The 15217-nt window shown below is 40.3% G+C and overlaps 1 protein-coding gene across 1 annotated transcript; it reads left to right on the top strand.

The window, feature by feature from the left end:
* The first annotated feature begins 2165 nt into the window (after window positions 1-2165).
* LOC116658147 (basic salivary proline-rich protein 2-like) lies at window positions 2166-4991 on the top strand. The gene is made up of 2 exons (XM_032462399.1): window positions 2166-3868; window positions 4699-4991. The coding sequence occupies exon 1, from the start codon at window positions 2628-2630 to the stop codon at window positions 3306-3308; it is 681 nt and encodes a 226-aa protein (XP_032318290.1). The 5' UTR covers window positions 2166-2627; the 3' UTR covers window positions 3309-3868; window positions 4699-4991.
* The last annotated feature ends 10226 nt before the right edge of the window (window positions 4992-15217 follow it).

Raw genomic sequence — 15217 nt, forward strand, 5'->3', positions numbered from 1 at the left:
TGAAGATTGAAATGAATTTCCCCAAATTCTTTCATAATCATCATCTCCACATAGAAGTATTTAAATGAAGGACAAAGATCTATCAAAATATAGAAATGATGTTTAACCTATATGAAATATAAATTGTTAAATCTCCATCATTCAATGCCTTATTTCGGAGTCACTAAATATAAGGACTGAATATTTTAATATACAAAAGTGCATAGTTTTGTTCTTTTTCTCTTCTTAATGGTTTCCACAGGTATTTAATTTGCAGACCCTTCCTTTTGGATCTGAAGCTGGGTCTCTGATAAATATATTCAATATTGTCTTAGGGCTTCTCAGAGGTTGACAGAAGCCTGAACTTCTTCCATTTTTTGAGGTCCCCAGTATTTATGTAAATAGTAATAGTAGATATGCCAAAGTTAGATACAAAAACTGTGGTATATCCCATTAAGTCTAAACTAAACCTAACACATTTATCACATTAAAAAATATCATATAAGCTCATTTGTAGATTATGCTAAACTTGAGGTACTTTGCAAATGTGAGGCACTGGGCCAGATCACCTTCTCTACCTCTGCCTTGACCACTGCCACAGGTCCTTTGTTGTTTATAATGAGTGTTCCATAAATTGGAATTTTCAGGGGAGGAAAAATTATTCCTGACCTTAATATTCCTGAATTAGAAGACAGGCGTACAGGGGCCAATGGTTGACTCTTTACATTCTGCTGGGCAAGTAAACAGGAAGGAAATACAGGTGGTATACCAACTTGCTTCAGCTGTCTTCAACTTCACATGTGCACAGATGGAAACTTGTGGAACAGAGCTACAAGATTTGACTATCTCATAGGAAAAAACAGCAGAACCCTAAAGTGTCTGTACTTTCGGAGAGATGGTTAGAAGTAGCAGTCACTGGTGAAGGTGGAAATTCTCCACAAAGCATCAGGAAATCTGTGCCTCTAGTCAAACCTAGCTGAAGAATACCCCAAAATATAGTCATAAAAAATACTAAATACCTCGTTTCGTATAAGAAGTTTTCTGTTTTTCTGTCTGTTTTTGTGCAGGGAAGACAGAAAAAGAAAGAAGAAAAAGTGTGTGCAATTTCTGAACCTACCTATATACCTAGAAATATTCAAGAATATATCAACTCATGAATCTTTTCTATTTCCTGAAATCCTGTAGAAGGCCCTGACCTCCCCTACCCTTATATGAATATATAGTAAGTAACTAAAGGGCAAGGAAGTTTCCTGCTTTTATGTTCTTTTTAAAATATTATTGTACTCCCAGGGCTATTAAGTAGATGTTCAATTACTTTTCTTCTTCTTTTTTTTTTTTCCTTTTCTTTCTTTCTTTCTTTTTTTTTTTTTTTTTTTTGAAACTGGAATGATGAATGTAAAGGTGCTTGAATGACAAAGCAGGTTCTCTGGAAAAGAAGTATAAAAAAATAATAAATGTAGGTTCTTAAAATTCCTGAAAGGCACAAGACTCCTGGAGGAACCACAAAAAAATAAAAATATAAATAAATAAAACCAATCTAATACATGTCACCTGGCAAAAGAATCCTACCATCTTGACACTTCCATAGGCTTCCAGAAGGAGTAATTGATTCAGTTACTTCCTTAACTCTTTTATCATGTAGAGCAAAGAGAATATACAACTTTTGAGCTTTTTAAAATTCCACGTTAATTCAAGCATTAGGATCTAATCGAAGCTCTTGTATATAGTATCCAAACACCTCCATGAAATTAATAAACAACCAAAATATTTAATTTCTGTATCATTTGGGTCTCTTTCAATTCCAACAGGCAGAAATTTTAACTCAGCTGCCTCAAGATAAAACTGACTTTGTTGATTCATATTTGAAAATATCCAGAGTGAAGACCTTGTTTCGGCCACTGCTGGATTCAGAGCTCAAATATCCCTACCTGTGTGTAGCTTTTCCGCAACTCTCGTATGCCTACCTGGGAGTAGTAGCTTCATTCCCAGACTTCACTTGGTGACACGAAGATTACATCTCATTCTGCAAAGTCCCATAGAAGAGAGTCCACGTCCTTAAGGGGGCGCCAAAATAAAGTCCCCAAAACAGTACTTTTTTGTCTCTGATTGTCTAGACTTGGGGTCACACATTTCTCTGTAAATCAGTCCTAGCTACCAGGAAGACATAATGCCTCCAATGGCCAGACCTGAGTTGGGGGTCACCCAGTGAGTAAGAGCAGTGGTTGACATCACCTGAAGTAAATTGGCTGGCTCGAGACTCCAGAAAGAGTATCGTTTACATGAAGAGGAATGAGGAGCTGGGAAGCAAAGCCACAAATACCCACTACAAGTTATCGTTAGTAGACCCACCCCCTGTCCACATTTGAAACTTTTACATATGCTATGTCAGTGGATCAAAATGATAATTAAAGGGGGGGGAGCTTTCGATTGAGGCTCCTAATTAACTTGTAGTTTTGAAGAGCGTAACCTTACACCTTGTATCCAAAATGTCCCTCCAGTTGCTAGCCTTCCACTTGTCCTCAGGAGCTGGAGCAGATGGCCTTTAGAAAGCCAGCAAACAGAGGCACCTCCCGGCTTACAACCTCCAAGACGCCCGCAGCTCACTACCAGGTCAAGCGTCACCCGCAGGAGCGCGACCAGAGGGGACGATGTGGGTGCGCCCCACCTTCCCGGCGCCGCCTAAGGACCCGCACCCACTTCCCATACGGCGCAACCCGTCTCATCCTTCACGGCCGCCACCAACCTGCCCGCAGTGGCCGTCGGAACCGGCCGACTGGGGCGGGACCCCTGGGTTCCCCAAGCCGAAGCCCAGGCGGGCCAGACCTGCGGGGCCGACCAGAGTGCGAGGCGGGCGGATGAAGGCACCTCCAGTCCCTGGCTCCCGCCCCCTCCCCTTCCCCCGGCGGGCGGGCGCGCGCGGGCCGGGATCGGGGAGGCGGCGTGAGGGCGGCGGCGGCGCGGCCGGGCGGGTCCCGGGGCCGCGGAGCGCGTCGGAGCGAGCGCACGAGTCCCCGGCGCGCCCGCCGCGCTCTCCCCGCAGCCGCTCCCGCCCGGCGCCGCCCGCGCTCCCGGACCGGCCGAGGCGCCCACCCTCCGCGTCCGCGGGGACCGGCCGCCCGTGCGTCGTTCCCGCCCGGCTCCTGGCACCGCATTGTCCCCGAGAGCCGCAGCGGAGGCCGAGGACCCGGGAGGGAGGGTCCCGGGGACGCCCGCAGCCCGAGGGAATCACCAGGGACCGGGCGGTCCTCGCCCAGAAGCCGGACCCGGCGACTTGGGATGCAGACTCCAGAGGTGGCGCGCACGGTCAGGACAAGTTTCTCGCGGCTTGAAGGGGGTCCTGAAACCGCCGCTCGTTTTATTGAATCAGCCTTTCCTCTCCTGTTTTAAATAAGTTTATTTAGATAATGAAAAAAAAATTAGACTTTTGGATGACTGTAGGTTTGTAAATACAATCCCGAAAGTTTTGCATGGTGTGGTTATTTGCTTATGCGTATTTATTAACCTGTTAACCCTTCAGCTAGACAGAAAATTGACATTTAATATATTCTTTGAGGAACATCACAAGTTCGCTGCTGCGTTCAGGCATCGTGTTATTTATCAGCTTAGTTAGCATCTGTCTTCTCGAAGTGGTACCAAAGCCTGTCCCTTAGCGACGGGTCTTGCATGTGACACTCTTGCCCTCTAGTGCCTCACCAGCTTGGTAGCAGTTTGATGGCCAATATTAATGAGATGTTACATAACACAAGGGTATTGGGCCTGAACTGGTATTGCTGCCACTTGTAAAGCCAAAAAGCCTGAGCCAGGGGTAGTGGATACTGCGGTTACAGTTTCTTTTCTATGTATTGAAACTTTCTCAAGCGTTTTCAGCATCTCTCAATTTTAATTCCAGGTAAGTGTATCTGTTTATTTATGCTATAAATTAATGGCTCATTCATAAATGTAGCAGTAGCAACTTTGTTTTTAATTAATCTAAGAATTTCAGAACTGAACAAGTGCCTAATTTTACCCTTATAGAAGAAATAGAGCATTTAGTTAAATTAGGTGAAACAAAGAAATATCTTATTCTGGTGTTATTTTAAAGCTTCTCTTTTATAAAATTGAAGTATTAAGGAGATGATCCCTTGTAATTATTTAAGATCCCCAACAACAACTTGTAATTATTCTGCAGCAGATTTGTTAAACAGAACACGTCTGTTGCTTGATGGACTAGAAACTTTTAAGCAATTTACAGAGATTTAAACTGTAACTACCTGTCTATATAGTAATGATCCTCAATATGTTTTTCTGTTTGATGCAATTCATTTTATAAACATTATTTAAAATTATACATTTAATTAAATTAAATGCAACTGGCTAGAAATAGCTAAAGTATTGAATGTAGAAGCTTTAAATTAAAACAAAATGCATATATCTTTCATTTAATATGTCCACTTTTTTTTTTAAGAACCAAGTTACATTCTTTAAGGGGTTTACCTATATCATCTTCCAACTAGTTCTTCTAATATCTGGAAACTATTTAAGCCACAAACTTATTTAAAGTTGAAATTTTATCCATACTCTTTATAAACATTTTGGAGTATAGCAACATATGTAATCTGGAAGAGTTTGGGAGAAATCACCCCTAAGTAATGTAAACAGCTACCTCTTAATATTAAAATACAAATCAAATCCTGAGACGTATGTGAAACATATCTCAAACCCACCTTTTCTTTTTCTTAGAAAAGATCATATTATCAACTATTCCACTCACCACAAGAGCAGAATGATATGGAAGAGAAACCCTCAAACATCTGATATTCAGCTGAAGGGCATTTTCCCCCTTTTTCTTCAACCATATCTCCCTATTAATATTGTACTTGAGAAGGAGATTTCAAAAATAAATTTGAAAGAAAAGAGTACTGAAGATATTAAGAGGCTTGCCTTAACAAGCTTTCTCTTTTCTTTCTCTAGTTAACATAGACAGTATCTGTCTGTTATTTTCATTGTTTTTCTTTATGGTGTTGATGGTGAAACAGGAGGCTTCTTTCTTTTTGTAAGTAAATATTGATATTAAACTGTTCACGTGAGTTACTTTTCTTCATAGTCTTTAGAATGAAGAATTCTCGTTACTAAAATAAAATGAAATTTCCATCTCTTTCTAGAGATTCGTTATAGTTCAGTTCAGCTCACTTATAGTATAGCTTCTCTTTTAATACATTTCCTTGAGAAAAGTATTGTTTCTGAAGATTGTAGCAAATATTAAGAGTATTTTACTGGTGTAACTGAAAGGTTTGTTGAAAAAAATACAGTGGAAGAGATAATCAGGCATTTGAGATTCTTTCTTCTGAACAATATCTTCTGCTGAAGAAGACAGTATGAGCTAGAATCTGTATATTCTAAAGTTGACCTGTCATTTAACAATTTTAAAACCATAAAGAAATTGCAAATATTTCTTTTAATTCAGGGACTCATGTGACTTCCTTGAATCCTGACTGAGTTTCAACTGCTGTTTGGTGATTAGTGCCAACTTTTAAATTTAAATAAAATTCGAGGAATATTCAAATAAAACTATATTTAAATACTTTGTGATCTGTCTGCACTACAAAAACAAGGAAATGGAATTGGTGATGAAAACATGATTCTCAACTAAATAATTGCCTTGGATTTCTAATTGCTTGACAGTTTAGACAACAGGGGAAAGACAGTGGAAGTTTACTTATCCTGGGCTGTGGCTATTGGAGATAAGCATTCACAATGAAATGCACTAACTCTGAACACCTGTCCAGATTAGAGGATGCTGCCAGGCCACAAAAGTAACAGCTTGCATTGTAAAGATAGCTAGTCTGAACAATACTCAAAATTGTTTTATAATTGAAGTGTCTCTTAAAATACCCAAGAATTGGTTTTAGAAAATCAATTGGTTTGTCTGTCTTTTTGTTTTTAATTTAAAAAAAAAACTATATTCTTAGGCTCTGGAATGTCACAGTGAGTGATTTATCTGTTCCTGTTGCACTAAACATTCTTCATCAATTTCACATAAGTTGCATAACTAGAAAAAAAGTCAGGCCCTGCTGCAATTAATGTGTATGATAAGTTATTTCACGAAAACTCCTACAAAGGATTGAAGGCTGTAACTCTTCACTACCTGGTGCCAAAAAAAAATCAAGTATCGAAGTCCTATATTAAAACCTTTTAGCACCTCAGTGATGAGTATCTATTTCACATTTATTTCATTTTTAAATCTTTTTCTTTGGTTACAGTGTTGGAGAATAGCATGAAGCTAGATCTGGAGTCTAGGCCTGGTTCTGCCATGAGAGCCATAATCTTGGACGACTCCCTTGCTGGCTCTCGACCTTGGTCCCTCATGTGGAAAATCAGTCTCAGAGAGCCTTTCCAATCCTTTTTATTGGCCAATGCTGTGGAAATTGTTCTGGAGGGTAGGACAAATAGATGTGAGAAAAGATTAAAGAATAATGCAAAACTAAACTTATTGAGGATAAGTGCTACCGTCTAGGTTTTTAGAAGTAGATATGTTAAGTTATTAAAATAACAGCTAACATTCATAGAATGGTTACCTGTACCAGGCACTGTTCTAAGCACTTTACATATGCATTTTTAGCTCATGTAATCTTCACAAAGATTATCTGAGATAGATACTGTAATTATTTCCACTTCATAGGTGAGGCAGTGAGCAAGGTTACCCACTTGTCTAAAATCACATCCCTGGCAAGTGGTAAACTTGGAATTCAGTTTGAGTCTGGCTCCAATGCACAGGCCCTTAACAACTAAATTACATTGTCTGTCTATAGGTTTCAAATATTTGTGATTGATATGCCTCTTGATATAACATAGGAAATTCATACACCAGTCCAATTATGTCTGCCACTTCTACCCTGCTGTATGAAATGATCATTCATTTATTCAAGAAATGTTTACTCAGCACCTACTCTTGTGCCAGGCTTAAAGCCATTCCCAGGACAATGTCATGTGGTGCCTTCCCTAATGAGGTGTGTACCTCTAGTTTAGGTGATTACTTTCTCCTCTCTTACCACCCCAACTGGGTTGAGGATCACTTATTCTGAAAGATGCCCGAGGTAACAGAGGAAGAATCTGTCTGACTTCTTCACTGACACACCCACAGGGTAGAGAGTAACAGGACTAGGACCTCAGACCGCCTCAGGACTTCCCGTTACATCTTTTCATTGCTCTTCTCTGCTCCTTTTGCATTACCCTGTCTCTGCAGACTGGCTGCCTCTGCTTCTCCGGTTCATGTAACCCTCCCTCAAACATAGCCAAAAACTGATCTGTAACTTTACATCTTATGGTCCAGGCAAACAGTGAGAGACTGGGTTAATAACCTCTTATTCCCAGGACTCTGAAGAAGGATAAAAATGACAAGAGTTAGATTATATCCTGAAAACTGCACTGGCAGTAATCATAATACCCTGCTGTTGGGTGTACCTGGATGCACACGTTCTAGCTCAATTTAAGAGGATCCAGGCAGACTTCCCCTTTAAATCATAAGGCAGAACAGACGGCAAGCAACAGTGGGATAGTTTTCTCCTCTTGCCTCACTGGACAGTATAACACTGAGGGACATGAACAAAAGGTATTCTTTCCTCCGTAATTTCTAAATAAAAAGAAGGATGGAAAATTGCAATAGAAAGTCATTTTTCATCTAATATATCAAGCAAAGCTAATACCCCCAAGTGCAGTTTTTCTCACATCCATCTTAAAAAAAAACCCCAGTTCAGAGACAGAATATAGTCTTGGTCGTACTCCATGCAAATCATCATCTTGCTGCCTACCACAGCAGGGTTCAATTAATTTGACACAATTTCACACAGTCTTTCTCAGAGAAAAGCAAGTTCTTTGTCAAGTTTTAATATTACTAAATTACTCTTAGCAAATTCATGTAATGTTTTTGAGGCCTCCCAATGCATTTTTCAACACTATAAAATATAGCTAATTTTGTGGAAGAGGAATATTGTCAAGATCTTTTAAAAATATTTCATTTATGTTAGAACCTGAAGTTCTTTAGTTATTAATACTCATTTTCCAGATGGCAATCTTTTTTCACATTCCTTGTACTGCCAACATGATTCTATTCCATTTAGAAATTGATTTTTACTTTGGGATGATGGTGGGTGTTAGTGGAAGAAGAAAGATAGGTTATAATGACAAGTTGGGACTTCCCCTTGCAGATTTTGCAATGCTTTGCAAAATGTATGTTTGTACATATTCAGTTCTTCACTTTGTAGATGGTATTGCCTGTGATTCTAAAAAATAATTGCTTCCTCTGCCTTTCATTAATGGTAGATAATTAAATAATGGCTAATGTTTCCTTGGTGGAAACAGATGTTTTTCTTTGTAAAAACAGATGTGTTGCAAAACAGCTCCAACCACTCTGAATTCTGAAAAATATCAGAATGGGAAAAATAGGTACTTGAGTGAGAGTCAATAAAAGCTACATTATGGATGTGCCTGATTTATGGCTGTGGTCAAAGTGGTCACTGCCATTCACTGTGTTTATATTATCACCCTGACTGTTTGAGGCCAGTGTGACTGATGGAGGTATCCGGCCATGGAAGATGGTTTTACTTCATGGCTGCCCTAGTTTGTGAATGCAGCTGCTATTTGTAAAATTTAGCAGAGGCTCTTCTTCACTCTTTTAACAACTCTTCAGGGGGGATGTTCTTACGTCAAGCAGTGTGTTGATATTAAGAATACAGACGTGAACAGGGAAGGTACTTACAGATGCTTCCAATCTATGAAGGAATAGTAAGTACACAGAAATCACATGATTATAACCCTGGAATGTGCTGCAGAGTTTAAGTAGATGGTGATGTGAGAGTGTGTTACAGGGAGACCTAGCAGATCTGAGGGATCAGGGAGGCTTTTGTGAGGTGGGGACACAGGCTTAGAGCCATAGGATTTGGAGGATGAAGCCAAATGAGAAGAGGGGAGAAAACTTTCACACAAGGAGAACAGCAGGTAAGAGTGAGAGGACCCTCAGTCAGAAGAGAGGTGGTAACCCCTTTGGGAGAACTGAAAGAGGACCCGCTTTCCTGGAACTTAGTGGGGAGCACACCGTCGAATCAGGCCTGCAATGTGAGAGCGGGAAGCATACCTCAGTGTCTTGTGGGACATGTGTAGGAATTTGGGTTTTATCAGTAAGTGAAATGGGCAGCCATTGTTGGATTTTCAGCTGGGAAGAAGGAATCAGATTTGTACTTTGATGCTGGACTGAGAAAAGTATCGAGGGAGGCCAGAAGTGTTTCTGGTGAGGCTCATCATTGCAGTAGCTCTAGTGAGAGGGACATTGCCTGGAAAAGCAGAGAAGTGCACTGGGTTGAATGAGTTTTGGGAAAAAGGAATGAGAGGACTTGGCTCTGTTTAGATAAGCAGGAGCGAGGGAAAAGAAGGTGTCAAGGTTGAAGCACTAGGTGGTTATGAGAAGATGAAAATGAGTTTAGAGGGTAGATCAGAACTTCAGTTATGGACAGGTTGTGTTTGCTTCTGCATGACTCCAGTGGAGCCAAGGAGTGGCTGGTGTGTAATCAGAAAAGGCACAACTACTGTGAGTTGTTATTGTATCAAGTTAATAATTCAAGTTGAAATCCTGGAGCTCAAAGGAAGGAGGTCTGAGTTACAAATAAACATTTGGAATTTGGGGAGCAGAGATGGTAATGAAAGCCAGGGAGTATGTGAGCTCATCTGGGAAAAGGGGGAGGAATTAGAAGAAGCCCAAGGATGGACATGGTGCTGGTTATGCCTCTTATTGGACCTCTTCTGCACTGAGACCCATCTGACTTTAGATTCCTGCATCAAAGGTGGACTTCCTGTACTTCCCACAACTCTGCTCACACTGGAATACTTGTAGCTGTCCCTTTATGAACCTTGGTCCATTTCTATTGGCCATCTTCAGGATATTCTCTTATTTCATGTTATTTATATCATCATCATCATCATCATCATCATCATCACAGGTAGCATTTAGTACATTCATTCTCTGTGCCAGACAGTTTTCTAAGAGCTTTTTATGCTTTTATCTTATAATTCTCATCAAAACCGTATTAAGTAGGTACCCCAAGTATCCCCGATTTCATGAGGAAACTGCAGCATCTACCGGTAAGAGCTGCTTGATATCCATCTCCTACATGTTCCTACCAGGAAAGGGACGTGCTGCTGTTGCCTTCCCAGGTGTACGGTATCTTTGATGTAGGCTGTCAAGTTCAAAATCAGTTCAGCTACTACAAGCTGTGGCACCTTGGGCATGTTACTTAGCCTTTAAAGGGCCCAAGACCATGCTGGCTCACAGCAGCGTTCATTGGTGCTTGCTGTGTTGCTGTTGTTGTTCTTCTGCCTTCTCATGTGATGCGATTCCCTTCAGTGTGCCTTATAGGAAATCCTGATGAGGTGGCGATGTTTGTAACTAGCCCAGCCTTGCAGCTTTCCTGTATTTACTGTGACTATTCCAAAATGCCTGCCTAAATGGTCCGTTGATAGTCTAAATTTAATATACAGTCTCTTGGTCATTCAGCGTACTCCTCACCATGGATTAAATGGATAGCCATATTCAACCACAACTGTCATCTCTGTACCTCCAAGATAGATGGCTGTGTCCATGGAGACTGACACTGCAGGCTAGTGTGCCTGCCCTTTGGTTATTCAGAAAGCCCTTCAGACCATGCAAAAGTCTGTCATTTTCAATATGCTTTTGTGAGAGCCCTTCAAGAACACAGTCGTCACTATACTGAAGTTTTTGCCTGTTGATCTTGTGGGCCTTTAAAAATGTTTTTATACTGGGTCCTGTTTGAAAGATCCTGTTTGAGTCCTATATCCTTGGAAATTGCCGGCTAACAAAACAGAGAGACGTTAAAAAATAATGTTGCTAATAATATTTAGTAAGAGTGGTGATAAAGTCCCCAGAGGGACAGGAATTCTAATTAGACCATATAATCTATGGGCCTGGTCTAAAGGGGGAGGAGTGGAGTTGGTCAGAAAGGCTTTCCTGAGGAATTGAGTTTGTGCAGCATATCGAGATTTGCCTGTGACCCATCAATTTCGAATATTCCCTTGACTTTCTTGTTTGTCAGCATCCAACTGTTTGGTGGAAGATTGTGATTCTGCTCTCTCCCCAAGCATCACTTAGTCACCTGCCTGAGCCCTAAGAGTCCGTCACTAGCTCAAGCCAATTTCCACTCTAAGCTATGGTGTTGTTATTACTGGCTCTTTTCTTCTTCTAGTTCCCTGGCCTGCCCATTCCCCAACCAGTAATCATGTCCTCTTCTGCCTTCCTCCCAAGTCTCTCTTTGTTTCCATTCTCCCTGAGAAACCCCTCAGTCTGGACTCAGACCACCCCCGCCATCTTGGCTGGGATGGTCCTGACCCCACCCACTTCTTCACTTTGTGCAACGCGGCTTGTATGCTCTCTGTTCATGTTACTGCTCTTGGTCTGTTCTGGATGTCTCTGCTTAATGGATCATCTGTACACAGTATTTTTATTGTCTCTCATCTGTTCAGATACATCCAGTGCTGTTTCCAAGTCAACACTGTTGTGTTCACAGTCATTTCCAAGGATGTTCATCAGTCCGCAGCCCTCTTCCAATGAAATATTATTTCCATCTTCAACCCAGCACCTAGTGCCTTGTAATTAGTTTAGTCTAACTCTCAGATAAGCACACTGTGACCATTTCTTCAGCCTTGCCGGGTTTTTATGCCTGACACGTTTACCTTGTTCTCGTATCCCAATCCGGCCCAGCACGCCATGTCCCCCAACATACCATGTCTCTCAGAAGACGCCCCTCACTTTCCTAGGTTTCAGTTATCTCTCTTGCGTTTTCTAGCAGAACTTGTAACAGATACAGTCTGCACAGCACAAACCACTACTTATTATGTGCAACATAGTACTGGCTGTTGCTTCCCGAGTCTTATTTCCTCCAATAGGGACCTGCTTCTGCAGACGGTCATTCCTAACATCACTACTGTGGTGTCCCCAGCACTTAGTACAGCACTAAGCCCAGAGCAGGTGTTCAGTAGATACATGATAACTGCTTGAAGAATGATTAACTGAAAGGTATCTTTGAGTGAGTGAAGATCTATCATCTACCATAGTTACTTTTTTGTTCCATGTTGAGATGGTATGAATATATCTTCTTAGTATTAAATAAAAGAGACATTAACTCTAGCAAATTTACAGGTAAGTATAACCCTATTAATAGTGATATGTAATGCTAAAAATAATTTATGGTATTAGAATAAAGCAGAAGTGTCAGATTAACCTGTGAGTTTAATATGACACTGTAGTCAACTAACTCCACAAATAGCCATTGGGTGCTTACTCTGTGCCTCTGGGCTCAATGATAGACAAAAGAGGCATTATCTCTACCCTCCTAGAGTTTACAGTTAGACAAGGGAGACTGGCTTTAAAAAAATTTTAATTACAGTAGCACCAAGAAGTACAAAGGAGAGATACTTTCCACAGTGGCTGTGTGTGACTGCGGGGTCTTACCACATTTGGAATGTCAGCCACATACTGAGAAGTTTTCACAGGGGAACTGTGTGGAGGAGCTTAATTTTCCACACGTCCCTGTCTTCCTAGAGCTGCCCCACCACTGAAAGGCTCAGGAGAAGCTGCTACAGTGCCATCTAATGCAGAAGAAGGAGTGACAGTGTCACGTAACAGGATGGACAGTTAAGTCCATCCTGAGATTTTCAGAGCTAACAGAGACAGAGAGATTCCCATTGTTGTTGGTAATGGTCAAGTTTGCAGTAGGGACAGGAAATTTTGAAAGTCCACCCCAAAGACTAAATTTGGCCACAGCAAAGTGAGATATGTGGTTGGAAAAGGTTTGCAGAAGACTTCGAGAATCTTAATGTATCCATTTAAATATGGTGGACTGAATCCTATACTCTGGGACATACACTAGAATTCCCTTTGGCTTCAGGAGGAAACTTGCAGCGTTTAATGGAAAGGACGTGTCTTTCAGTGTTTTATACCTGCTCACGGAGAAGGTAGCTTTGATAGGTTCCTAATAACCATCCTAAAGAGTGAGAGCAAACACTCCTCACCACTCTGCCTCCTCACAGCTAAGAACTGTATGAGTTATGTATCTTTCACTTCTGACAATAGGAACAAACTGAGACACTGCCATCTGAAATGCAAAATGTGCTAAGACCTTTTGTATCCAGCCAAAAACACTTTACAGCTAAAAGTGAAACAGAGGCATAGAGCGATGTGAGATTTTGTATCCTGCTGTTGTACCTCAGACAATTATATCATTCATAAACATGTACCTAAATTTAAAGGTGCAATTACTTTTCAAAATGAAATAACTCCAGTTACAATGAAAAACTCACAGTTGTCCTGGTAATTTTGATTTGCTTAAATTACACCTAAACCTGTGCTAGAGTGTTTAAAAGAGTAGGATTTCTTTTAGAGCGTGTCAGATCACTTAATGGCATTTTACCTTACAGAGGGGTGGTATGCCACAGACCTCCCCTGACGTAGCCAGTCCCCCACCTCCTCCCTCTGGGGTGTCCCTCAGACTTGTCCCCACCCCCATTCACTCTGCTCTGTGATCACTTACAGATGATTGGACTGTGAGAAATGAGCCTGTACTGGCTTGCCAGAGTTGACTCTCTTAACCCTGCTCTGTAATATCTTCCACATTCTTGATTAATCCATTTTCCCCGAAAATCTCATCTTTATCATGTTATTTCCCCAATCAGGAAAGTTTAGTGACTCCCTACAGGATTTCTCAGTGATGAACTTCTGTGCTGTCTAAACTCTCTGTAATCTGAGTTACCCATACTTTGTACAATTTATTTTTTAGGTCCTCCTCACTCCTTCCTTCAACTCTTCATCAGAGTGTCCCTTGCCCAGTATTGTACTACGCCTGCCTCTGTAAAGTTCCCTCTGTCTCAACAAATGAACTTATTTACAAAACAGAAGTAGATGCACCGACATAGAAAACAAACTTATAGTTACCAAAGGGGAAAGAGGGAAGGCGGGGATAAATTAGGAATTTAGGATTAATAGATACAAACTACTATATATAAAATAAACAACAAGGGCCTACTGTACAGCACAGGGAACTGTATTCAATATCTTGTAATGACCTAAAATGGGAAAGAATCTGAAAAAGAATATGTGTTTTTATATGTAAATATGCATAACTGAATCACTTTGCTATATACCTGAAACACTGTAAATCAACCATACATCAATAAATTTTTTTAACTTAATTAAAAATTTTTTAAAAGTTCCACCTATCTCAAATGCCTATTCATATTCCCCTCATCCTTCAAGGCTCTGCCCCACATCCAACACACAACACCCCCCTCCCTGCATTGCAGACTACATGCTCCCCTACTTGCCATGGCATCTTTCTTCTCACATCCTGTGACAGACATTTGTCTCTGATCAACAACCCATACATTATTGTTTGTCATTTGAGTCACCGTCTCTACCTAATAATTCTAGACCCTTTAAAGAAATTCATTCTGCTGAAATTTATATTTTAAACACAAAGATAGTTACCGCATAAAAATTTGAATGAATGATATAGATTCCCTAAATATTTGAATGAATAAAGTACAATACATAATTTACAGGGGAAATGGGATATTTATCCTATAAACATCTGGCAGTTATAATGCATATTATATTATTCATAAATATAAATATATATTATTCAAATATTGCTCATTGCATATTTCATAGGTGAATATCAGAAAATTTTAGAGTCTTGGTGATCATTTATTCTAACCTTATCATTTTACTCAGAGGGTGTCAGGGCCAAAGTGGCAATGAATAAAATGCAGAAGTGCAATAAACCCTAATATTATGAAAAACACCAGCTATGATCTTCTCCACCAGTGCTTTCAGCTGTCTTACAGCTAGCTTTCAGCCTGCCTTCTGGACAATAATCAGACCCCTCTTAACTTTTTCTGTATTCCATGATATCTCCTTGAAAAGTGCCAAGACCAAGAAGACTCAAATAAACTTCTGCTCTAGGAAGCACCCATGTTTCTTTCCTATTATTTTTCAAAGGTTACTAAAACCTGAAAAGGATTTGAAATTATAGCATAACAAGGTGTTTCATGAAGTTTCAGGTGTTTTCATTATGTTTTTTGAAAACACTTTTACAGTACTTTTTTCATACAATTATTGAGCTTCTCCAAAAAGCAGAAACTAATGTCTTAATTGTAGCATTTAATGAAATATATCCAAGCTTTTATGAATTTTCAGCAC

This window comes from Camelus ferus, chromosome 2 (genome assembly GCF_009834535.1).
Source record: "Camelus ferus isolate YT-003-E chromosome 2, BCGSAC_Cfer_1.0, whole genome shotgun sequence".
In the NCBI taxonomy this organism is placed as follows: Eukaryota; Metazoa; Chordata; class Mammalia; order Artiodactyla; family Camelidae; genus Camelus; species Camelus ferus.

What these genes read in the sequence shown, in the direction of transcription:
- LOC116658147 (XM_032462399.1), top strand. Translation starts at nt 2,628, where the DNA reads ATGTGGGTGCGCCCCACCTTCCCGGCGCCGCCTAAGGACCCGCACCCA.